This window comes from Colletotrichum scovillei (genome assembly GCF_011075155.1).
Source record: "Colletotrichum scovillei strain TJNH1 chromosome Unknown Contig00007, whole genome shotgun sequence".
Lineage (NCBI taxonomy): Eukaryota > Fungi > Ascomycota > Sordariomycetes > Glomerellales > Glomerellaceae > Colletotrichum > Colletotrichum scovillei.
The window spans coordinates 556,583-580,206 of NW_023336265.1; the positions used below are offsets into that span (position 1 = coordinate 556,583).

The following is a 23,624-nucleotide window of genomic DNA, read 5'->3' on the forward strand; positions in this document are numbered from 1 at the left end:
GAGGTTGCGCGCGTCACTGCGCAGGCCGTAAGGGTACACATAGATAGCCCGTGCCCAAGGAACGCGCCTTAGGCTACTAGAACTTAGCGCAACACTGTGCACAAGCCAATCTCAGTCTGTCACTCGAGTTCAACATTTCCACTTTCCTCTTCTTCCCATTCACTTTTGTTTGGAGCTCGCCTACACAACCGTAGACATGGCTTCCGGTCTTCCTATCGCCACGTACGTGTCATTGCACTTCGACACGTCGGGCCGTTGGCTGACCTTTTGTGCCACAGGGTATACGTGCGAAACCTCGAGGAGCGCGCCAAAGTTGACCAGCTGAAGGATGCGCTGCTTCAAATATTCTCCGATTACGGCAATGTGATCGACATTGTTGCCAAGACGAATCTCAAGGCAAAGGGCCAGGCTTTTGTCGTCTTTGACGATGCCGAGGCTGCGCGCAAGGCCATCGAGGAGGTTCAGGGATTCGAGCTATTCGAGAAGCCTATGCAGCTGGCCCTGGCCCGGACGAGGAGCGACGCGACCGTCAAGTCGGTAGGCAACGACGACGAATTTGAGCTTCACAAGCGTCGCCGCTTGGCTGAAAAGGGTATTTCCATTTCGCCCTTCACACTGCCTTTTCTCGCTACTTTGAACCAGAACGGCTTGCTGACCCTGTCCTCTCATCACCGACAGACAAGAAGAATGTGTTCGAAGCTGCCGAGGAGCAGAAACGTCTCAAGAGGCCTGGCCCTGGCGGTGCGGCGGCAGCAGATGCCCGTCCTGCCAAGGCTGCTCGTGGAACTGGTCTCAAGTCCACAAATCCCTCCACCACAGCCGTTATTCCCGACGAATATCTGCCCCCGAACAAGATTCTCTTCGTGCAGAACTTGCCCGACGACTACGACATCGAGGCTGTTACCAGTATCTTTGGCCGTTTCGAGGGTTTCCGTGAGGTCAGATTGGTGCCTGGACGCCGTGGTATCGCCTTTGTAGAGTACGAGGGTGAGCAGGGTGCCATTACGGCGAAGGAGAACACGGCGGGCATGGTGCTGGGAGACACGCACACGATCAAGGTCACATACCAACGCCAGTAAGAGAGTAAGACGGCTGATGGGGATGAAGGCATCAGCCTCAATTCTGTTTGCATTTAGGGAGGTAATAAATGTGTTCCGAAAGGGTACTAATGTTTACAACGAGTGCGTACCCAATGAAAGCTACCTTAGTCTAACAACACCACACACGCATGCTTGATCGCCACCTCTCAACCCGTGCCCCAAGGACTGCCTAGAAAATAACGTCGTTGTCTTCCTCCGTAGCGAGAAGGTCGCCGGGACCTGACGTATCCCCCTTCTCTTCTGCTGCCCTTGCCGCCTTTTTGGCCTTGATCTCGGCGTCTGCGGCAGCAGTGTCTCTCTGTTTCTTTCCGGCAACCTGCATTACACTGTGAGAAATTGCCATCCAGATCTAATGGCTCTCCACGTACTTTTTTGAGTCTGTAGAACTCCTCTCTGTCAAGTTCGTCCAACTCCGAGTTAATGTCTGTAGTCAAAGTTAGATAGGTTTTCCGAAGTAAAGTATGCAACATACACTTGATGGTGTTTTCTGTCCTGGGAATAATAACGTGCTCGCTGGTGAAATGGTCAGTGGTGGATCGCCAAGATGATCTCGCAGGCATCTTACATGGCGTTTACTGCAAAAAGTTAGTCAATCGCTAAGAAGTTCAACGTTTGTTCGAATACATACCACGTCGATTGACGACCTTGATAACCTCATCCAAGATAACGAAAGCGGTCTTGGCACTGTTAGCGCTTCTGCAGTGTCCACTGGAGACGCACGGCGGCGTACCTGTAGGCTGGCAAGCTCGACCAGAGCTTCAACAGCCCGGGCATATGTCTCGCGACAACGCTGGACCTGCTGGCCACCCTTGCCCAAGCCCGTGAGGCCGAAATCGTTGTTTCCTTCAGTTACGTAGCTCTCGAATGCCGGGAGCAAGACACCAGAAACGTTCTCCTGCTTGGTACGCACACGGAAGCGAGCTGAACGAGCCGACTCCTGGATCTGGTATCCGATATCACCACCCACGGCGTAAGTGACCTCGGCCAAGGAGAAGGAAGCAATCTGCATAACGCGTCCCATCTTTCTCTTCGCCTCGTCGATGCGTCTTGTAATCTCTGTTCAGGGCGCGGTCACATCGGTCAGCGTACGTTCGTCTCGGACTGGAAGCGACACTGCCAACCTCGGAATCGCCTGTATCACGGAACAAGTCAGTCAATGAAGTCCGCTGCAAGATACAGTTCATTGCACACATACTTGGTCAAGGCCTCGCTCTTTCTCTTCAACAGACTGTGACCAGTTTCGGCGCCCTTGAGCTTGGCCTTCATAATCCCCAGCGACTGGCGCGTGGGGAACACCGCTTCTCGGTCCTGCACAGATGCATCGACATATTAGAAAGCTCCGTGATCGACTCTGAATTATATAGGAGAGCTTCGGCCTACAGGAGCACCCGACATGGTGTTGGCTGATCGGAACGGGCGATGGTATAGGTTTGACTTGGAATCGAAAGGAGATCGGAGGGGAGATTCAAGGCGATCCGCAGGGCAGTGAGGGGCGGAGGCAGTTGGGCGCAAGACGGTCGTCGACGATAGAGTCGACAAGGAGGAGCTGGAGATGTTGTCAGGCGGCCTTTGGCTGCTGTTGCGTCAGTGCTCAGAGCCGGCTCAGCGATAGGACGCTAAGGTGGAAGTACCTACCTCAAGCGGCTCCCCCCAGAGATGGAGTCGGGTACCTGGTGTAAGGTAGGTGGATCGCTGGCGATTAGCAGTCCACTGATAATGCTCGAGAGTGGGCTGTCTTTATCCGCGCGTGAGAGTCTCACGGGCGCTAAAGCGGCGCTGCGCTTCCATTGCGATATCCTTGTATCGGTGGCTGGCACTGCCGCCTGACTTATCCCAATAGCCGAGCGCCAACACAAAAATACAGGACGTGGCGCATGCAAGAAAAAGTACCTTGGTTGGTCGACCTTGCCAGACTGCGTCGTAAAGGAACGATCTGTCGCCTAGTTCGCGCCATGATCATCTTTTGAAATCGCGCCCCCGGAAGTTGCGAATTCGTCCCCAACGCGACCTGCACACGGCGAAAAGGCGCTCGCTGCGCTCAAGCTGTCAGTCTCTTGGTTACTCATGGCCTTTGGGCAAACGGCCTGAACCAAGATGCCTGCTTCCACGCTTCTCAACGGCTCTCAGAGGCGGCCGGAACTGCACCTCGTTGTATGCGCCGCCCATCCTCCTACTTGCCCTCTTCGTCTTGTCAACACTGGAGATAGAAGCTAACAGTATCCGATAGAGCGACGAGGACTCCGTAAACGAACAGGATATCCTGCGAAACCCTGGAAGCATCAAGCCGTGGCTTGCCTATATTCAGTTCAAGTCTCAACATGGAACCGTACACGAACGCACTTTCGTGCTCGAACGAGCCTGTCTCCAACTCCCCCGGTCTTACAAGCTATGGAAGATGGTAAGTCGCGAGGAGCACGCCAGCCCGCGGACCGCCGCCGCCGATTGCTAACTGTACGGATAGTATCTTACCTTTCGCACCAAGCACGTTTCGAAGCTAAATGCTGCCATTTTCCCCGCCGAGTACCGAAAAGTCAATGCCTTGTTTGAGCGCGCGCTCATTCTGTTGAACAAAATGCCTCGCATCTGGGAGCTGTATCTGAAGTTCTTGCTTCAGCAGCCGCTGGTCACGACCACCCGACGCACTTTCGATCGAGCCCTTCGCGCCTTACCGCTTACCCAGCACAATCGGATCTGGGCCCTCTACAAGCCGTTCATCAACTCTGCCGCAGGTATCAGCGCCGTCAAGGTGTGGCGCCGCTACATGCAAATACACCCCGAGGACGCCGAAGACTTCATCGAGCTCCTTGTGCAGGTCGGCTTCTACACTGAAGCCATCAAGAAGTACATGGACATTCTCAACAACCCGCGCTTCACTAGCAAGCAAGGGAAAGGGCACTATGAACTGTGGAGCGAAATGGTGGACTTGATGGTCGAGCACGCGGCGGAGATCGAAACCGGCCACGAAACGGGTATTGATGTTGACAGGATCGTCAGAAGCGGCATTGTCCGGTTCGCCGATCAACGAGGAAAACTCTGGTGCGGCCTAGCGACTTACTGGATCCGACGAGGCAGCTTCGAGCGCGCCAGAGATGTGCTCGAGGAAGCCATTACCACGGTCATGACGGTCAGAGACTTCACGCTGGTTTTCGATTCGTACACCGAGTTCGAAGAGTCCATCATTGGAGCCCTGATGGAGGTAGCCTCGGAGCGTGCCGACAACGGTATCGTGGACGAGGAGGCAGATTTCGAACTCGACATACGGATGATGCGGTTCGAGCAACTCATGGACAGACGGCCGTTCCTTCTCAACGACGTAGTACTGCGCCAGAACCCCAACAACGTGTCTGAGTGGGAGAAGAGAGTGGCTCTCTGGGGAGACAATCATCTCGAAGTCGTTCAGACATACACAGCCGCCATCGCCACGATACAACCGAAAAAGGCCGTCGGGGCCTTCCATCAGCTTTGGGCCAATTACGCCAAATTCTACGAGCGTGGTGGTGACATACGCAATGCGCGCATCATCATGGAGAAAGCCGTCAAAGTCCCATTCAAGTCCGTTGCCGAATTGGCTGATATGTGGATTGAGTGGGCTGAGATGGAGTTGAGGAACGAGAACTTTGACGATGCCGTACGGATCATGGCCAAGGCTGTCCAGGCGCCGAAGAGATCCACAGTCGACTACTTTGACGAGACCCTATCGCCGCAGCAGCGTGTGCACAAGAGCTGGAAGCTGTGGAGTTTCTACGTGGACCTCGTGGAGAGTGTCAGCTCTGTGGAGGACACACGGAAGGTCTACGAGCGCATTTTTGAGCTGCGAATCGCAACACCGCAGACAGTGGTCAACTACGCGAATCTGCTGGAAGAGCACCAGTACTACGAAGAGTCGTTCAAGATTTACGAACGTGGCCTGGACCTCTTCAGCTATCCCGTTGCCTTTGAGCTATGGAATCTCTACCTCACAAAGGCCGTGGATCGCAAGATCGGTATTGAGCGTCTGCGCGACCTCTTCGAACAGGCCATTGAAGACTGCCCACCCAAATTCGCCAAGGTCATCTACCTCATGTACGGCAACTTGGAGGAGGAGCGGGGCCTCGCGAGGCACGCTATGCGCATCTACGAACGCGCGACGCGTGCAGTGGCGGATGAGGATCGGGCAGACATGTTCAACTTCTACATCACCAAGTCGGCGTCCAACTTTGGCCTGCCATCGACAAGGCCAATCTACGAAAAGGCGGTTTCCACTCTACCCGACAACGAAGCACGGGATATGTGCCTAAAGTTTGCCGATATGGAGAAGCGCCTTGGCGAGATCGATCGGGCGAGAGCCATTTACGGTCACGCGTCACAGTTCTGTGATCCACGCACCAGTCCAGCCTTTTGGACCAAGTGGGAGTCATTCGAGGTGCAGCATGGCAACGAGGATACGTTCAAGGAAATGCTCCGTATCAAGCGGAGTGTGCAGGCGCAGTACAACACGGACGTCAACTTCATCGCGTCGCAAGCGCTTGCGCGTAGTCAGCGGAGACCGGAGGACTCGGGCGACGCCGAGGTGGACGATGCCATGGCGGCACTTGAACGACAAGCAAGAGCACCAGCCGGATTCGTGGCTGCCAGCGACGCTACCAAGATGAACAGCACATTGGAAGCGCCGCCAGCGCCAGCAAATCCGGACGCTATCGACATTGACGACCTTGACGAGTAACATATATCAATTTCTCCGGCCTGGCGGTGGTTGGCTAGTTTTAGGTAATAGCATACAGACAGCAGGACCCCTACAATACTTTTCCAGTCCCGGTCTCCCCATTCAAATCAGTTCATTCTTCACTGTTCTCCCTCCCCTTGTCTGGCTGGTTTATTGCACAGCCTCACATGTGGTGGTCTGGCTAGGCGTACTGCTCCATGCCGCGAGCGTGGGGGGCGTTTCTCATAACACGCCGTGCGCCTGCTCAGAACATCACTGTACCAGTGACTATTTCGCGGGCGTCTTGGTATAGCCCTTCTCGGTGTGCTTCTCATGGAACCCCGAGGCGTAGTTGCGGTCGACGTGGCCATCACGGGAACCCGGTGTGGCGTAGATGGAACCCTTGCGCTTTTGGAAGCGGCTCGGGGGCACCTTAGATGCGTCTAGTAGATGAAGCACATCAGTCAGCACTCAAAGGACTCGCAGGCTTCAAAGGGCACTTCTAGGGCTCACCCCATTCGTCGGTGCTGGCTCTGCGATCTATGGGCGAGGATGAGAGTGCAACGGCAGGCTCTCCGTCGAGTGCGACTGGCGAGCTACCGACCTCGGTCGGGATGCTCTGGGTTCCATCTTGTTCGTCTGATAGTCCGTGTAAGCAAGATTCACATGCGCTGCACATAGACGGGGACGCCTACTTGACATGGTGATGGTGATGGTGGATATACTGGATGGTATGAGTATAGGTTTGCTCAGTGGCAGGTCTTACTAAGAGTTCAGAAGATGAGTTGTGTAGGGTGGTGGCTGATAGAAACGCCGTTTGAGGGTATCGTGGTGTCGCTGGTTAGGTGGGCAAGTGGAGAAGTTGAGCAAAGGAGTGGGAAGGGAGACTTGAGAGGGGGAAAGACGTGAGTTTATGAAGGCCCAGGCCTCGCGATTGCCTTCTTAACGGCAGCCTGCGGTTGGGTAGCATGGACGAGTCGTGGAGGGTGGGTGCTACTGATGGCATTGGAGGGCATGGTGAGGGAGGAGCAGAGGTAAGGTAGCTAGCTAATGAAGCTGGCGGGCGTTGATGTCAACGAAGGCGGAGGCGATGCATGTACTGTACGATGGGGGGTGTACGAAGAGAGCACATGGAGGTCAAAGTAAGGTAGGTTCAGCCCAGAACTCATTCAGGGTGGTCACCTGCCAGTTGCGCACTTTTGATCCCCAGGCCTCCAATTTGTTCATTGAGGGAGGTGTGAGTTCACTTTATCCTACTCAAGAAGCGAAGGCGCTTTGGCTTAATGAACCTGTCGATCATATACGTGCTAAGGTTGAGGCTGGGTCGACGTGTGATGCATATCACTCAGTCCAGTGCACCTGAGCCAAGCTTTCAAGGACCTTTGCACACACAGATCTATGTGCCAAGACCACTATGGCTGCAGCGAGAGCGAACCTGAAGAGAGCCAAGCATCCACATACACCAGGTATCAGGAACATAAGGGTGGTCGTAACATACGCGATGTAGCAATCTACACATTGTAGGGAGACATATTATGTTGCGCATCGCAGCTCACCTCACTTACCTGATGTTGAGGATTCATTCGGCCAAACTGGCTTGGTTTCTGTTCACAGCGACATGCTTCAAGACGAGGTGTTCGTCTCTCATAGGTAATTCATAGCAGGTTAGGCCATGTGAGGCAGGCCGACCTCTCGGCTACAACACCCTCCAAGAAAGGGTGCTCCGACGGGGGAAAACATGAGAGTGCAAGTTCCAACAGCATCTCAGCTTGAACCAACGCGACAGAGTGAGGCAACACGTTTAGGAAGGTCGTCAAGGTTTCTTGTATCTGAAAGTACTCGAGTAGGTGCAAGGTACATTATCCATTCCCTCTGTGAACGCGGGGGAAGTGACGAGGATCTGCCATCGCCGTTGACGTCACACGCCTTTCGCGGCGAATGAACGGAGGCCGCGACCACTCCAAGAGCTACCTGCCCACCACCCATACTCTGTATTAGTGCGTCGCAGCTTTGGTCCAGCTTCAGAAAGTACTGCTTAAGTAGTGGTGAGGCAAAAGTATACCTCAGTCTACGTACCAATAATACCTTGGACTGTTCTTACCTTACCTTACCTTACTTTTGTTATCCCAACACAAGCCTCCAACCACAGCCACACAACTCAACCAGTATCTCGGGAAGTGCGGGGAGGTTCCAATGTTTCCCTTTTAGGATTCCCCTCTCTCTTCAACACCTTCTCCTTCCCCGGCTCCCTCCCTTAACCAGGAACCCTGGACTTCGACACCCGCGACACTTGGGCGGTTCGGCACCCCCCTTAATATCATCTTGAGATCCGAGGCCTTGGCCTGCGCTAGGCTTGATAAAAAAAAGTCCTCAACGTGAAGATACCTAGACTGTACAGGAGCGACAACAACAAGACCAAGACATAATACTTTGTCTTTTGAACAAATGGCATCACCGGAGAGAATGACTGTCAACAGTGTCAGCCGTTGGTTTGATGCAAGGAAGTGTGGCTAGCAATCAAAGGTAGGTTGACACTGACTGAGGCACTCGGATTGGGATCAAGTCCTATGATTCCTTCATCCTGCATCTACTAGTGATGTGCCGCCCCCCTCCCTGCTCTCGCCGTCATCCCGCCTCGGCTCTCCGTCAGTTTGATGCCTGCATGCTATACTTTTGCACATCTCTCCCTTTAATTGGTACCTCGTTCAATGTGGCAAGTGAACACTTTCTGCACATTAACTCTCATACTCAATTCCGGTAGTAGACGATAATCTCATGCTTTTCACATCTATTTTTAAGTAGTAAAGGATCTCGACACGAACACATACATATTAACATCACTCTTTACATTTGCATTACAGTGAACCAAAGTGATCAGCGGTCAGTGAATGTAATTGTGTACTACGGGTGTCAAGACACAGTCAGGCACCTCAGATACAAGTGAAAGGCATCAGCATCAGCATCAGCAGTTAACAGCCTCTCTCCATCGCCTATCCATCCTGCCTCCACGGATCTCTGTTTTGACCCTCGCGGTAGTCCTAATCCCTCTCCACAGAAAACAGCGTTTAGATCTCCTCGCCGTCGGCGCGGAGCTCGGCCAGGTAGGCGGCGTCGTCCTCGGGTGCGGCCGAGGGGGTCTGAGCACGCTTGATCATCTTGTTGAGGAGCTCATCGGATCGCTTGACGGCGAGCATCAAGTTGCGGCGAGCAGCGGCGGGCGTGGTGGTGCCAGCCATCTGGACAGGAACAATACCGCCAAAGGGACCGGCACGGGCAGCGTTCTGGCAACGAACCAAGCAGACATTGCTCTGGCCGGCGACGGTACCAGTGCAAGTCTGGTCGGCAGGGATAGCAGCCTTGAGGGGGAAGTCGGTCATGGCACCGTCACGGTTGCGGGAGTTCTGGCCCGGGGGAGTGGTGACAACGTTGATGTTGGTCCACGACGCTCCAGTGGCATCGGCGTTGATCATGCAGTCGTAGGGGCCTTGGTACGTGTCAGTCAAGTGTCAAGTGAAAGAAGATTTCATATCGAATACTCACCACCACCGTCACCGTTGACCTGGTGCAGGGTCATGTCGACGGAACCACCGGCGGAGATCTGGGGGAGCATGGTCCCGGTCTCAGCCATCATGGCCTTGGTGCCGGTCTCAAGGTTGTTGGTACCGGCTCCAACAGTCTCGCCAAAGGTATCCGCAGCCTCTCCCTTGAAGCGAGTGCTGTCAGCCTGGAAGGGATCACGACGTGTTCCATCACGGGGGGTGCTGGAGTCGATTCCAAGGGCCATGCCCTGTCCGCCGGCATCACCAGTGGCGCCGATGATGGCAGCGTGGCCGGCAACAATGTCGGCAGTGGCCAAAAGGCCGATGGCGAAGATGCTCTTGATGGAAGACATTGTGATGTGAGAGAAGGTAAGTCCTGGCCGGCAGGGGTATATTATACAATACAAATGATTGGAAGGAGAGAAGTGGTCGGATAATTAAAAGACTGCTGAATGCTGGATGGGGAAGAAGAGTACGAGAGGATTGAGGCCGGAGGTTAGACCATCTTTATACCTTGGTTGTCAGCACGCCTTTGAGAGCAACCAAGCGGTGGACGGATGTCTGTCTGATGTCGAGACGACGCGCATGTCCTGCATCCCAATGCCCTTACGCGCCTTAGTGAGCATCCGGAGTGCTTCTCCCGCCTTCTCCTCTGATACTCGAAGAACGCTGGTCGAATTTCCATCCGACATCCCAAACCGCCAAGCCAAACATGTTTTCGCAATAGAGCCTCAATGCGAGTTCCCGGGGGGTATCACTACTACCAAAGGAGCGTGCACATGCACAGAAGTACCTTCTACGCGCGGCTGTTGTTGCTCGCTATAAGTTGTATCCACAAAGTCGGGCTGTGGCGAGGCCACGAGCAGAGCCTCATGCGAACCTCGGGCCAGGGGCGTGTGCAATTTGAGGCCGCCATAGCAGGGATGGCCGCAAGGTTCCGGAGTTGGTGTGGCCGAATGTCAGCTGGAAAAGTCCGAGCCCGCGACCTTATTTCGACTCAGCTCAGATGCGCCAGTGTTGAAGGGGGTTAATGAGTGCATGATGATCGTATGCACCGTCCACTACCTTAGCTTATGGTACGAACGACAAGAGTGCCATACATAAGAGGATGGCACACTCCATGTATTTCTAGTCGGGCAGATACAGGCAGTAGCTCGACCTGACAGAGAACGGTTTTCAAACCACCCAGGAGAAAACAGCAGCGACTGATGTTGGGAATGAATACCGCAGCCAGCTCGTCGATGCAAATCCCTCAACATCCCGTGAGTGAAATCAACTACGGAGTAGGCCCACGAGTCGGCGAGTTATGAGATACGTGACCTAGCTCAGGATTGCTGCCGGGTTACATCGAAATTAAGCACTGCCAATATGATCTCGACAGGGATCTTGCCGGCCTTGTTTCCGTTTCTGAAGACCAAGACAAGCGTGGGGATTGCGGCGGCCCGGCCAGCCTAGGGTGAGATGTTATGTAAGGTGACATGGCAACTAGGGACAAGGCTGTTGTGTTCAGGTCTGTGGTGGTAGACCTGGCAAGCAAAGACCATGCCTCGTGCGTGTTTGATGCAGAGATATACGGCTGTTTCGATCCACGGCGCGGGAGCGTCCACGCCGGATCCAGATCACCGGGGTACGACGTGATTGTTGCAGGGGGTAAGGTAAGAACGAGCCCGGGAGTTGGCAGCCCAACTGGATTGAACTTGCAGTCAACTACGAACGCACGGGCAGAAATGATCTACCGCCGTGGCGTGGATGGCCCCCTGAGTAGACACTCATAAGCCAGTATGGCAGATGCATTAGTAGGTAGACAATGTAGATGAATGGAGACGCTGTCGACCAGCGTTGCAAAGAGAGCACATGTGCAGACGGATCAAACCGCTGCGGCCGACAACGGCGAGAATCACGCACGCACAGATGGTCGGCAAGGCAGTCCGAATTCGAGTAACTCGTTCTTTGTGTAAGCCAGTCGGGTCGAGCCGAGTCAAGTCAAGGTCGAGTATGAGCCGCGCACAGGTCCAACGGCTGGCAAACCGGCAAATCGTACAGCCGATGGTAGGACACGCGTTAGAGCCGTTTGTTATACGGGGCCAATCGCATGGGCCTTTCCCCTTCCAGTATGCGGCAGAGCTATGGAATCGATCCCGTTGGCCGTTGCTCATGAGAGAGGGAGAGGAGACAAAGCTGCCTCGGATCGACCCGCCAGCCGGTGACAACAACGGTGTGATGCATGATCCTCGTGAGCCAACCTAAAGGGCATACAGTAGCTTGGAAGGTGGTGGAAGTGCCAGCGGCTGATCAAACAGAAAGGAAGAGTAATCAAGGTTAAAGATGGACGGGAACGTGGCCGGCGGAAGCTAAGCCAACCTTGGCCAAACTACGACCACGGTCATGCTATCCCCTGGGGAAAATCCCCCAACTGGTCAAGCAGGAAGAGGTGTGGATCTGCTCTTGGCGAGATATGGTCGAAGATGGACTTTTATCGCGGTGTCCCAGCCCTGTGTGGGATTCTGGTCCGCTAAAAGTTGTATCGCTAAGTGATGATCGTCTGTTTGGGGCTGAAGCTGACGGTATGTTTTGGACAAGAGGCCCTCAAGACACCACAAGCACTGGACGGTGTCCGTAGTGACGATGTCGAAGACACCCCCTCGTTGCTATGCTTTGACAGCGGAGCAGCAGTACGGAAAACTTGGTCTTGCCACCAGTTTTGGGCATCCAACAACCCCATCTCTGTCCGCGCGAGCCTTATCCCTGGACGAATCAGATGACACGGGAAGTTTAGTATAGCAATAGCCAAAGATAAGTTGGTCAAGTAAGGTTGCAGGGTGAAGTGAAGAAAGGTCCACTTGAGTTCACCACTCACATACGGATACACTTTGAAACGACGTCAACTCAGACTCCGCGCATTACATAATCACGCTGGGAAAAGCTCCTTACGTAAACACACCTGTGGAGTCATGGGTAAATCAGCACTCTCAGGTACCTAAGCGCTAAGGTGCTTAACAAGTCACTTGCCCGTGGCCTGCGTGCTGCTTGCTGTGTGCCCGCCTGAGTGAAGACTCATTGTCTACCTATCATCACTGCCTGCCAGAGCCAGGTTTTCGCCGGTGCACGGCACACTCATTACTTCTTTTCCTCTTCTTACTGTCACATTTGGCGAACTCAAGCAAACGTCAAGTCCTTTGGCCCAATTACAGGGCCTCGGCTGACTAGATACCCGTGGCAAGTCGTGAGTCAAAATCCAAAAGACTCTCACCTCTGGCTTATATGAGTACATCATACATACCCCCCTCCAAGATGAGCTTGTAATTCAAGCCAAAGTCTTAATCACATTCATATCACTTGTCCCTAATGATTGGCTTTTCGACACCAAGTCCTGGCTTTCTTGCTTTGACTCACCCTTCTTCACTCTACTCATCTCAACTTGTCGCGACCTGTCTCGTCTCATCGCCCTGACGCCCTTACCATCCATCAGCTAACCGCGCACCAGCCACTCGTATCGACTTTTCATCTTGAGCTCACCATCACCTCAAACCCCAGTGCGGTCTTGCATGTTCAGCCGTACCCACATCACCAACCCACCATTCATCGACTTCCTTTGACGATCCTGGGACCCAGACTGCTTGCCTCAAGGCCTGTGCTGCGCCCTTTCCTTACCTTATGCAACCGCACTTGTGCTTGCGCCTCCGCCTCCATCACCACTGCTACCACCACCACCCTAGCTAAGGTGGTTAAGCTGGAGCTGCTTCTGGAGTGAGACCAGAAGGACTCTATCTCGAAACCCAAGGATCACGGCCCGTGGTCTAACGCGGCGCACGTTCTACCCCTCGACTTTCTGCACTGGCGCATCTGCCGACTCGACACCTTCCAACTGTCAGGCCTGTCGTGTCATGCTACGTGCCTGTGCTCGGCCCCGATCTGTCTTGACCTGGAACCGCTGCTCGGTGCCGCGCGCATCCTTGTACCCTTGCCTCATGAAGAGAAACTTTGACGCGTTTGTGGGTCGTCCGTCTGTCTCTTCGCCGTCCACGATGACCACCTCCGCTGCCGCCTCGTCTACGAGCAACATCACCACTGCAAATGATCCCCCGACACTCAGTCTTACTCCCAAAGAGCAGCAATTGAGGGATCTTTTGGTTGACGTTGCTGCCTTCATCGATGGAGCCGGTCGTTCACCTGAGCCTCTCGTCCTTCGATGGGCTGGGGGCTGGGTTCGTGATAAGCTGCTTGGCATAGAGTCTCACGATATTGATACCGCCATCAATGCCATGACTGGCTATGCCTTTAGTCTGGAGCTGCGCGACTACTGTGCTCTAGAAGAGCACACAAAGAAGCACAATATTGGTCCCGATGATATGGGCAGCCTCCACAGGATTGCAGCGAATCCCGATAAGTCGAAGCACCTCGAGACAGCGACTACCCGTATGTTTGGTCTGGACGTTGACTTTGTCAATTTACGCAAGGAGACGTACACTCAGGACAGTCGCAATCCTACAATGGAGTTTGGTACTGCCGAGGAAGATGCTCTGCGCCGCGATGCCACCATCAACGCCCTCTTTTACAATTTACACACCGGCCTGGTCGAAGATCTGACCGGAGGACTCACAGACATGAAGTCTCGCCTGATCCGCACACCCATGGAGCCTTTCCAGACCTTTACAGACGATCCCCTCAGAGTCCTGAGATTGCTCCGCTTCGCCAGTCGTCTCGACTTTTCAATTGATTCTGCTGCCACTGCAGTCATGGCCGACCCCCAAGTTTTGAACGCTCTGAAACTTAAGATTAGCCGCGAAAGGGTTGGTGTCGAGATGGAAAAGATGCTAAAGGGTTCGTCTGCCTATGCCTAAGTTTTTTTATATACCAATCTGGTGAACTGACTCGTTTGGTTTTATGCTGGAGCAGGTAAGAACCCATGCATGTCTCTGGACTTGATTCGAACCCTCAAACTGTACGAGGCCATCTTCACGGATTCCAGTGATAGCGGTCACCCGTCACCTGATCTCTCCAAGTGGAAACTGGCCTACAACCTCCTTGACAGGCTCGCTCATGACAAGGTCCCCAGAATGATCTATGACGTTCTCGTCACATCCGACGAAGCTGCATACTTTGCTTGGAATTTAGCTGCAATTACCCCGTACTCCCACGTAATGGAGGAAGTACCCTTACCAAAGGCTCGGGGTTCTGTGCCTCTGCCTACGTTGGTTGCCCGGGAAGGCGTTAAGGCCCCCAACAAGCTTTGCGATGTAATTACTGCAGCATATCGCCACCGCGTCGAGATTCTTGATCTGAAGCAAAGCTTTGGTGCCGGGCAATCTAGGACTACTGAAAGGGGCATCGTTGGTATGGCAATTCGTAAGTGGGACAGCCATGGAGGCCACTGGCGGATCCAGGTACTCTATGCCTTACTTGTCGAGGCTATTGAAAAGTTGCCATCTGATTCCCCTACGGGTAAGTACCGCCATCTCCGTACACCTCGTACCTTGTCCCAGAAATGGTTGCTCATTCCGCCACAGACAGAGCAGAGTTTCTCTCTGGATGGCAAAAGTTCCTGGACCACCTTGCTGATCTGGACGTCATGGACGCACCTTCGTTGACGCGCCTGGTAGACGGGCGATTGCTGGGAAAAGAACTCGGTGTCCGCCCCGGTAAGTGGATGGGCCAGGCCTTGGATGTTTGCGTTGCCTGGCAGCTTCGTCACCCAGACGAGACTGAGCCGGCAGGGGCCATTGAAGAGGTGCGACGACGAGCAGTAGAACTGGGGATCAAGGGGCTTCCCACATGGTGAACCCAGCTGTACTGGGCAGAATGCCCTTCAAGACGGGCTTTGCACTATGTAACGAGCTAAGACTTCGATTGCCTCGGGCAGTGCTAGGTGCAGATTCTACTTGACAAAGGAGTAACGGGGAGGAGGGGTTGTGCCGGTGAAGGCAATATTATTGCCTGAGGGGGCCGGCTTGAAATACCCGAAGACCACTTGCTTGTTGAAGCTGTGAGGGAAATGCCATCGAGTTTCCTGTGACATCTCTCTGTCTAAGAAGGCATTTTTTCTGTATATTCCTGACGTCTTCAACGTGGCGGTCCTTCATTACCGGTCTGCCTGTACTCGAGGAGAGAATGTCGGAGAAGCCTGCACAGCGCCACACAGTTTATAACACTACACATGTACTGTACAAGTCTTTACGATTCGCCCTCCGAAGGCTGCACGCACTGATTTCACTCTCACTGTGCCCGCTCAATCCTGCTGCTACTTGCTTCCATCAATGGTTAACCATCTACTTTATGTAGGCAGGCGAAGAGGTCAGACTTCTCATGTCATCCGTGTTCCCAACTTGCCCAGAAAGGAGCCTGTCATACGACCTGCAGACAAGTAAAGACACCTGCATCAAGGGCTCTGTCCGACCTCAATCGTCCACGTTCATTTGGTCTCAACGTTGCCCGCTATGCTCTCCGACGTAGTTGAAGCCCTGCATCGAGCTACGTCCAGCTCTCTTGAGTTCAACATTGATAGAGGTCCGCATTTTCCCGGCGATCAAAGCAGTGCTTCATTAGAGCTTGGAAGCTGACAGGAGCCACAGACCTACCAGAACGATACACTCTCACAGACCTCGCACGAGACTTATCGGAGGTCGAGCATTTTGTGGGTTCGGCCTACTAGTCCATCTAATTCGTCTTACACTGTTACTCATTAACACCACCGGCAGCCACCAATATCCACTCTCAGCGCTCTTTCACTCTGTCTCGGAAATGCCGAACGCATCGACCAAGGGCCTCAAGATCACGAGTCTATCGCACAGCTATCTAGCCATGCACTTGGATTACTGAGCAGCTCTTCTGGCCCGCTGTTGAATACTGACCCAGCTCTAGCCGAGCAGGCGTTAGATGTCTTGAGAAGTCTTGTCGTCAGATTTTCTCCACCGCTTGCCGACCAAGATCTCATTGTTATCGCTACATACACCGACCGCAAGAGAACCTGGACGACCGTCAATGCAGAGCTTTCTGCTAGAGAGATCCTGAAGCGTTCATTGAACGATGTTCAAAAGCAGACGTTCATCACCTCGGTAGTGTTGGAGGGCTTTATTCGACCCATCTTTTCTCGGGCAAGCTCTAGTCGTATCACTTCCACCGGCAGAAAAGCTCATTTCGCCGACGACAGTCAGGACCGCTTTACTCCTGGCGCTTCCGCTGATACCGAGGACGCGAAATCTTGGAAAACCACTCAACCTCATGCCATTACGGTGTTTTCCTGGGCTGTGGAACAATCCCATGTTGGTCAATTCCGATCTCAAGTAGTCATGATGCTGGAATGGCCGGCTAACCATTAATCTACAGGATGCACTTGTCGAAAAAAATTGGCCCTTGTTCACTCCAGTTCTCCTCGCTCTCCTAGACGACCCCGACACAGAATATAAAGCAAGGGGCCTGGCTGTTCTAGGCGACTTTCTCGTCAAATGCCCAGGGAAGGTCCTCGTCCAAACCGGCCTGGGTGACATTTTTGAGCAATCCGTCTTCCCCACCTTACTATCCTTGCCAACTCTGACGCCTGAGAAAGAGTCCCTTTTGCTACTTGATCCGGCATATAGTGCAATCATCCAGCTTGCTAAAATTCAGTTTCCTGGGGAGGGGGACAGAGACAAAAAGAAAGGACTTCTTACTCGTTTACTCAGGGAAGGAGTTTTTATGGGCTACTGGCAAGCGTCCGACTATATTGGAATTGTTGAATTACTTGCTCGACAAACGACCTCTATCGTCAACGAACTCGGCTTTCTTGCCACAGCACATTTGAAGGTAACTCCACATGTCTCCAGCGTGGTGCCTAGACTGCTAACTCTTCCATAGGAACTCCTGTCCACGGTTTCTGCAATCATGACGGACCCCTTTCTCGCTTCTCATCCGCGCAGCATACAAGCGGCTGCGCAGGCATTCGGTGCCATACTGGTGAACTGCTGGCCGAGAATTCCAGACGGGACACATGCAGGCGAAGTCCTCAGATCCATCAGCGTTTGCTGGTTGAACATGCTCGCTGAGCAAAGGAACGGGCCTGGGAATGCAGCGACCAAAGAGGCTTTAGCTGAAGTCTCCAAACTTGCACCTATCTTACGCGCGATCTTTGCAGCGGCCGATCTGCCCTTAAAGCCTCACATGTCGGCATTGCTAGCTGCGGAGCCTAGGCTCGAAGACTTGTTTGGAGACCAGGAGGATGGGGCAGTGGCGGCAGGTGGAGGGAATAGCGGAGGTGACCTCAATCAAGTGGCTGCTGTTTGAAAAACGACTTGCCACGAAGCCATTTCCTATAGGCCTTGTATCGCTTCTTCTGAGCATCCTCCTCGGTGACGGTAAGAGGATTGCTGCCAACCTTGAGAAGCTCCGCGTATACAGCGATATCCTCCTCAGTGCCGACAGGCGTTATCGCGTCGCTTTGCTCACTGCTCTGGACATAGTGCTGGTACTCGGATTGGTTTTCTGCCTGGATCGTTTCGGCAGACACTACCAGCGGCAGGTTTTGAGGGTGGCTGATGTACCGCTCATAGTCCTCCGCCTCTTGTTGGCTGACAGATGGATTGAGGGACTCACTAACAGCCTTCGTGAAGGTCCATTGAGCCGCTTTAGTCTTTTCCTGGGCTGTGGGCTTGATCTTCGACGGATCTTGTGGTTCTGCATGGGTCTCTTTCATAATTCCATGGTGCCCAGTCACTCTGTCCTGCATTGGCTGAAGCCAGCGGTGGATGGAAATCCCCTTTCCACCTGCAGTACGGTCCGACATGGCCGATGCAGCGTCAATGTCTCGAGGGGACTTCAAGTCTTGCGGATCGACGATTGTCACCTCTTTTTTGGGCTTCTTCTTCTCGTGGGCGTCCATATCCGCCTCGTTGCGAACCCGGAAAGGACTCAGGTCATACCGTCCATCTTGCGTGGATTTGAAGGGTATGTACTTGATGGTTGAGTTCATTTTATAGGGAAACATTTTCAGAAATGACGAGAGTGTGGATGGGCGATAGTATTCAACCCAGTAATCATCAAAGTGAGATACTGGCTTGTTCTTTGCTTCGCCTGGGGGTGGCGTATAAGGCGGTAAACTTCTTTCCTGCAAGTTGTCCGCAGTATACCAATTGATGTAGTTTCGCTTCGTCTTTTCGGACCAAGCTCGCGGGTCCGCATGATGAAGGTAGTAGTCGGTCGCAAGATCCCATAGCATTGGCTGCCCTTGAGCAAATATGTAGTTGCCGAGGAAGAGGTTGTACGCCTCTTGGCGCTGCCCATCCAGGAAAGAGTTGTTGTAATACCTCTTGAAGCTCTCGATCATGTCGCGAGAATGGCTCGTCCACTGGTTGATCTTGCGGTATGTCTCCATGGTATTGACAAGCTGGGAGCCACCATATTGCACAGCAATAGTGTCACCGTGATCGTGATACATGTGAGTGAAGAGATTAACGGCGTCTGTGTCATAGTTGATGGAGGTGTCTTCGAGAATACCAAGTGCATGAAGCTGATGGCCTAGGGCCCTCTTCCCAATGACGAATTGGGCGGCGTTGGTTCGGTCAAGACAGTCTATACAGTTGGTTCGGGCCACGCCGTTTTGGACGCTGGTTGGGTACACCTTGCCGTCGCCATCATGGAAGAATCCAGTCGTGGTGACGACATCCTCGGCAATGCGCTCCAGTGTACCTATAACGTCCTGGTCACGACTCTTCGCCGCTCGGCTCATGTCCCACGCCTTGTGGATGATTTTGCGACCTTCTGGTAAAAACTGGTTCAGGTAGTTGATTGCGTTTGTATACTCCAGCAGCAGTTTGGATTCCCGCGGCGTCCGTTCCCTCGCTTTGACGAGATTCAGCACGTAAATGGGAGCGCCGTAGCGTTCGAAAAGGTTATCGAAATGAAGAGCGGCAGCACTGTAGAATGGATCGACGAGATTTAACTCGATGGGGGGTTTTGGTGTCACGCCCGTGTTATCCTGTGTCCAGTACAGAGGAATGCTTCCCCGGTGCTGAACGTAGGAAGTGTACTGCGGGCTGGAGAATAGCCTGTGTCCTGGGGCATGGAACGAAGTTGTCAAGGCTTCTGAGACTACTTGCTCCGTCTCAACATCATTTGCAACGTAACCCTGTTCGCAAAGTGTCAGCCGCATTGTTTCTTGCATGCTAGTTGGGCAAACTCACGAGGTCGTTGGCCCCTCGTTTGAGAAACCTTGCACCAGCAAAGAAACGAGATCGCCGAGCAATGATGGTGATATACGCAGTGCGCCCGTAGATCGATAAGGCTATGAAACGCAGTCAGGTAGATGCCCAGTTGACTCATTAGTGTCATCTGCCAGTACTCACCAGCTTGGTCAATATAGCCATGGATGATGGGGTGGCACCAGTCGAAGGGGTCCTTGAGTGCTTTCATGGCCGGCTGCAGCAGGTGGCTGTTCCACACAAACATGCCATTGAAGTCATCCATGGTCCCTGGAAGCCCACGCGCAAGCGCTTCGCGCTCCCTCGTCAGATTGTGCTGCAGTGTGCGTGTAATATCGTACGAATAGCTGTAATAGAACGACCTGGTAAGATCCAGGTTGTTCAGTATGCCCAAGAACCGGGACTCTTCGGTGTTGCGAACATCGGCCTTGAATCGATTGGGCGTCAGCGGCACAAGCTCTGTACCATCGACTTGGTAGATATAATGCCCCCCAATCATGGCTACTGTGCTCTTTTTCGTGATTAGGAGCATGTAGTACGGTCCAGTGAACTTGATGAAACCCAGCAAGCCCCAGGCAGTGCATCGTAGCTTGATGCCACCAGTACCTTTGTTGCCATCATCGATCGTATCCAACAGCTGATTCATCTCCTTTTGGCTGTAGATGATCTTGTCGTCCGTAATGCTGAGCTCCGAGTCGTCGGTTGTTCTTTCAATCTTGAGAATGCGGTACCGCTTCTCCGTCACGTCTCCCCCCACAATGTAGTACCGCGTGGCAGTCTCATAGAGGCTGAATTTATGCATCTTGCGGTCGAGGCGATCGGGGCCCTTTTCATCATAAGCGTCGGCCGCCCGGGCTGCAGAGTCAGGACTCGACGTTCTGACAAAGGGCTTTGCGACCGCGGGTTCTTCATCGACGTCATCTTCGCCGGCACGGGTTTGCATCGCAGCATCGGAGGATAGAGCTTTCGCTGTTTCGTCGTTGTTGAGAAGTGGAAATACTGGTGAAAGATCTCGGCTGGATTTGCCCTTGTCAGCGTCGCCGGTGAAGGGCATGGGAGGGTTCGAATCGCGGGATGCCGATCTTGCGGCCATCTTGAAATGAGTTGCGCATCTCTATCGAGAACTGCAATGGGCAAGTTGCCTGTTCATTGAGAGGGCATACACGGCGATACGGACATTCGGGGTTGCTTAGAGGACTTGGCTTCCGGGCAGAGTTCAAAGCGACGTGACGTCACAGAAGCCAAACAGGATACCACTAACGGATATACTATTAGAAATCATTAACTATTTGATTTTTAGTATACCTCTATTAATCGCTCGGGCAGTTCTTAATATCGATTATATAATATTAATAAATACTCCTATTATCTTATTAAACTATTTTTTTTAAATTTTCTTTTATTTTTTTAACTTTCCTTCTTATAAAGTTTATAATTATAAATTAATAATAAAATTAAATATAATATTATTATTTTATAAGCCCGTATACTTAGCTAAATTTGCGGCTTATTTAAGTAATAATAAGTTATAATAATAATATTAAAATTATTATTATTATTATTATTTAAAATAATACGGACCTTATTAATATATAGTATATATTAACTATTATATATTATATATTTATTACTTTATTTCTTTTATTAAGAATATATTATATTATATATATTTTTTAAAAGCTTAATCTTACTAAAGTTGATTTTTATATTTATAAAACTGAAAAAACTATATTATATAAGGTTTTTAATTTTATAAAATATAATTTTGAATTAATATTAATATACTAAATCTTAATACTTATATTAACTTAATTATTTATTATAAAAATAGTTTAACGAGATAGTAAGAGTATATATATTATGACTTAATATATATAACTAATCTAATAGCTAAGTTACTAATTATAATAGTTATAGCATGTTATATATATAAATAAAATAAAAATATAATTATTCATTATAAAATAAAAAATTATAAATAAGTTATATATTAATAAAATATGGATTTTTTAATTAAATAATTTAATATAACTTAGGCTAAACGATTATTTTAAATTAGATTAATTAAGAACGACTTAAGGGATAAAAAGATATTTAAAAATAAGACTTATATATAAAATAAATCTAAGCTAAGCTTAAGGGTAAACTTTTATAACTTATTTAATAATTAACTTAGGATTAAATTTTATAATCACTTTTAATTATTTTTATTAAAAATCTTTTCTAATAGAACTATAATTAATTACTAAAGCTTTATTTATTTTAAAATTTATAAATATAATTTTAAGAAGACTATTTATAATTATAACATTATTTATTTAATATTTATAGTTTTAATTTTTATTAATATACTTATTATAATTAACTAATATAATATCTTAATTATTATTATTTAATAAGTTTATTTTATAAAAACTAAAAGATTTTAAAAGATATATACTAAACTTATTATAATAATTAAAAAAACGATAATAATATTACTTAAGTTTAGAAAATATTAAATAATATTTTTAAATAATTAGAAAATAAAATTAAGAAAACTAAATTTTTACTTAATAAGTTAATATATTTTAAATAATAACTAATATTATTATACTCTTTATAATAAAAGTTTTAATAGTTCTTAATTTAAATTAAAAATCTTTTAAGAGTTCTTAGAACTTTTATTATGAAGATTTTAGTAATAGAATTTAAAAATGTTATATATATTATTAATTTTTTAAAAAACGAGCTCTTAAATAATTTAAGCTTATTTAAGAAGAATATTTTAATAACGAGATTTTTAATAACTACTTTATTAAAATATATAATATTTATTATAATTTTAATAAATTTAAAAGGATTTAAATCCCTATTCTAAGATTTTTATAAAAATAATTTAATTAAGTTTAATAAACTAAAAGACTTTTTTAGTATAATAAAACTTATTATTAAAATCGATAACCGATTTTATATAAAAAAACGATTTAATACTAAGTATAAGGCCTCTAGTTATTATAGTAATTTACTGGGAGCGATTATTAATAAAAGCGTAGTTATTTTTTATAGCGGCCTGCCCGCTTACTACTATTTTATTAATAACTTTTTAAAGTTATATACTAATAATAGCTAACTTTTTAACTTTTTAACTTTTTAAATAATAATTATATTATTAGACTAAGTACTAAGTACTTTGTTATTTAACTTTTAGTAGTCGTTTTTATTAGTGCCCTCTGCCCTAGGCTAACGAGCTGTTATTATTTAATATATTATACTACTATTTTATACTTTACTTCTAACTAACCCGATCTAGTAATAATACCTTCCTCTCGTTTATTACGATCCTTATAATAGCCCTATTTATTATTAATATAGTTTAGCCTCGATAATAATTATAATAGCTTAACTATACTACGTATTAATTTAGTATTAAATACCGAGGCCCTTATAGAACAAGTAACTATTATTATAATATTAATAAAAAGTAATATTATTATTAATAGCCTAGTTTTTAATTAAAGCAAAGATTTTTATTAATTTTAACTTATTTAAATACGTTTTAAAGCGCTTAATATGAATATTACTTATTTTTAATATAGTTAAGGTAAATAATAAAAAGGCCCATTTTTTTAAAAAAATATAAAGAGGGGAAATAGGGTATTATTAAATAAAATATGCCCTTAAAAATATAATAAAGGTTGAGGTTAATAATAAAGCTACTTAAGTACGGGTAGGCTAAGGTAGTAATATTAAACTTAGGAGCTGCGGGTAGGTTTATTAAGTTATTTATTATATAGATAATTTGAGGACTCGAGGATATAAAAGAAGGGATCTATTTACTATTTAATAGCTTAGTTATAAATAGATTACTTATATTTATTTTAAGAATATTAAGGTTTTATAAAGTATATTAGTACGTCGGGGTATTTAGTATTACGTTTAAGGATATTTATAGTACGTTAGTTATATTATAATCCGGTATAACGCGGGCTAGAAAGTTTAAAAGCTATAGTAATATAACCTTAAGTAGCTTTAACCTTAATAATATCGCTATCGTAGGCCGTTTACCCGCCCGGGTATTATACTATATAACTATAAAATAAGTAACTAATAGTGCGCCTAAACGTCCTATAAGGGTACTTTTTTTAATAAAAAC

General features: G+C 49.1%; 7 protein-coding genes across 7 annotated transcripts; 3 read left to right on the forward strand and 4 right to left on the reverse strand.

Moving 5' to 3' along the window:
• Positions 1 to 196: 196 nt before the first annotated feature.
• Positions 197 to 1,079, forward strand: HER10_EVM0006984 (RNA recognition domain-containing protein; the record flags this gene model as incomplete). Its single annotated transcript, XM_035476552.1, has 3 exons — positions 197 to 222; positions 279 to 592; positions 679 to 1,079. The coding sequence occupies 3 exons, from the start codon at positions 197 to 199 to the stop codon at positions 1,077 to 1,079; spliced, it is 741 nt and encodes a 246-aa protein (XP_035331565.1).
• Positions 1,080 to 1,269: 190 nt separating this feature from the next.
• On the reverse strand, positions 1,270 to 2,495 carry HER10_EVM0005421 (V-type proton ATPase subunit D; the record flags this gene model as incomplete). The annotated part of the gene is made up of 9 exons (XM_035475040.1): positions 1,270 to 1,416; positions 1,469 to 1,524; positions 1,573 to 1,613; positions 1,666 to 1,675; positions 1,729 to 1,777; positions 1,831 to 2,156; positions 2,222 to 2,232; positions 2,296 to 2,408; positions 2,481 to 2,495. The coding sequence occupies 9 exons, from the start codon at positions 2,493 to 2,495 to the stop codon at positions 1,270 to 1,272; spliced, it is 768 nt and encodes a 255-aa protein (XP_035331473.1).
• A 485-nt stretch (positions 2,496 to 2,980) lies between these two features.
• Positions 2,981 to 6,895, forward strand: HER10_EVM0000632 (pre-mRNA-splicing factor SYF1). Its single transcript, XM_035470405.1, has 3 exons — positions 2,981 to 3,251; positions 3,328 to 3,498; positions 3,562 to 6,895. Exons 1-3 carry the CDS (start codon positions 3,195 to 3,197, stop codon positions 5,800 to 5,802), a joined length of 2,469 nt encoding a protein of 822 aa, XP_035331160.1. The 5' UTR covers positions 2,981 to 3,194; the 3' UTR covers positions 5,803 to 6,895.
• HER10_EVM0003358 (uncharacterized protein) lies at positions 6,070 to 6,483 on the reverse strand (the record flags this gene model as incomplete). Its single annotated transcript, XM_035473038.1, has 3 exons — positions 6,070 to 6,224; positions 6,295 to 6,420; positions 6,477 to 6,483. 3 exons carry the CDS (start codon positions 6,481 to 6,483, stop codon positions 6,070 to 6,072), a joined length of 288 nt encoding a protein of 95 aa, XP_035331347.1.
• Positions 6,896 to 8,809: 1,914 nt separating the features above from the next.
• On the reverse strand, positions 8,810 to 10,188 carry HER10_EVM0003708 (uncharacterized protein). The gene is made up of 2 exons (XM_035473373.1): positions 9,322 to 10,188; positions 8,810 to 9,265 (listed from the first exon to the last, which is right to left on the reverse strand). Exons 1-2 carry the CDS (start codon positions 9,671 to 9,673, stop codon positions 8,847 to 8,849), a joined length of 771 nt encoding a protein of 256 aa, XP_035331371.1. The 5' UTR covers positions 9,674 to 10,188; the 3' UTR covers positions 8,810 to 8,846.
• Positions 10,189 to 12,344: 2,156 nt separating this feature from the next.
• HER10_EVM0010384 (poly A polymerase head domain-containing protein) lies at positions 12,345 to 15,191 on the forward strand. Its single transcript, XM_035483118.1, has 3 exons — positions 12,345 to 14,141; positions 14,217 to 14,762; positions 14,828 to 15,191. The coding sequence occupies exons 1-3, from the start codon at positions 13,205 to 13,207 to the stop codon at positions 15,097 to 15,099; spliced, it is 1,755 nt and encodes a 584-aa protein (XP_035331783.1). The 5' UTR covers positions 12,345 to 13,204; the 3' UTR covers positions 15,100 to 15,191.
• Positions 15,192 to 17,553: 2,362 nt separating this feature from the next.
• On the reverse strand, positions 17,554 to 20,582 carry HER10_EVM0011301 (uncharacterized protein; the record flags this gene model as incomplete). Its single annotated transcript, XM_035480736.1, has 3 exons — positions 17,554 to 19,416; positions 19,472 to 19,572; positions 19,634 to 20,582. 3 exons carry the CDS (start codon positions 20,580 to 20,582, stop codon positions 17,554 to 17,556), a joined length of 2,913 nt encoding a protein of 970 aa, XP_035331841.1.
• Positions 20,583 to 23,624: the final 3,042 nt, after the last annotated feature.

Excerpts from the sequence above, each read along its gene's own strand:
- HER10_EVM0000632 (XM_035470405.1), top strand. The coding sequence starts at position 3,195 with ATGCCTGCTTCCACGCTTCTCAACGGCTCTCAGAGGCGGCCGGAACTG. Across the intron at positions 3,252-3,327 it reads GGCCGGAACTGCACCTCGTT|AGCGACGAGGACTCCGTAAA; the intron begins GTATGCGCCGCC and ends AGTATCCGATAG. Across the intron at positions 3,499-3,561 it reads CTTACAAGCTATGGAAGATG|TATCTTACCTTTCGCACCAA; the intron begins GTAAGTCGCGAG and ends CTGTACGGATAG.
- HER10_EVM0003708 (XM_035473373.1), bottom strand. The coding sequence starts at position 9,673 with ATGTCTTCCATCAAGAGCATCTTCGCCATCGGCCTTTTGGCCACTGCC. Across the intron at positions 9,266-9,321 it reads GGTCAACGGTGACGGTGGTG|GCCCCTACGACTGCATGATC; the intron begins GTGAGTATTCGA and ends ACACGTACCAAG.
- HER10_EVM0010384 (XM_035483118.1), top strand. The coding sequence starts at position 13,205 with ATGCTACGTGCCTGTGCTCGGCCCCGATCTGTCTTGACCTGGAACCGC. Across the intron at positions 14,142-14,216 it reads GATGGAAAAGATGCTAAAGG|GTAAGAACCCATGCATGTCT; the intron begins GTTCGTCTGCCT and ends ATGCTGGAGCAG. Across the intron at positions 14,763-14,827 it reads GCCATCTGATTCCCCTACGG|ACAGAGCAGAGTTTCTCTCT; the intron begins GTAAGTACCGCC and ends ATTCCGCCACAG.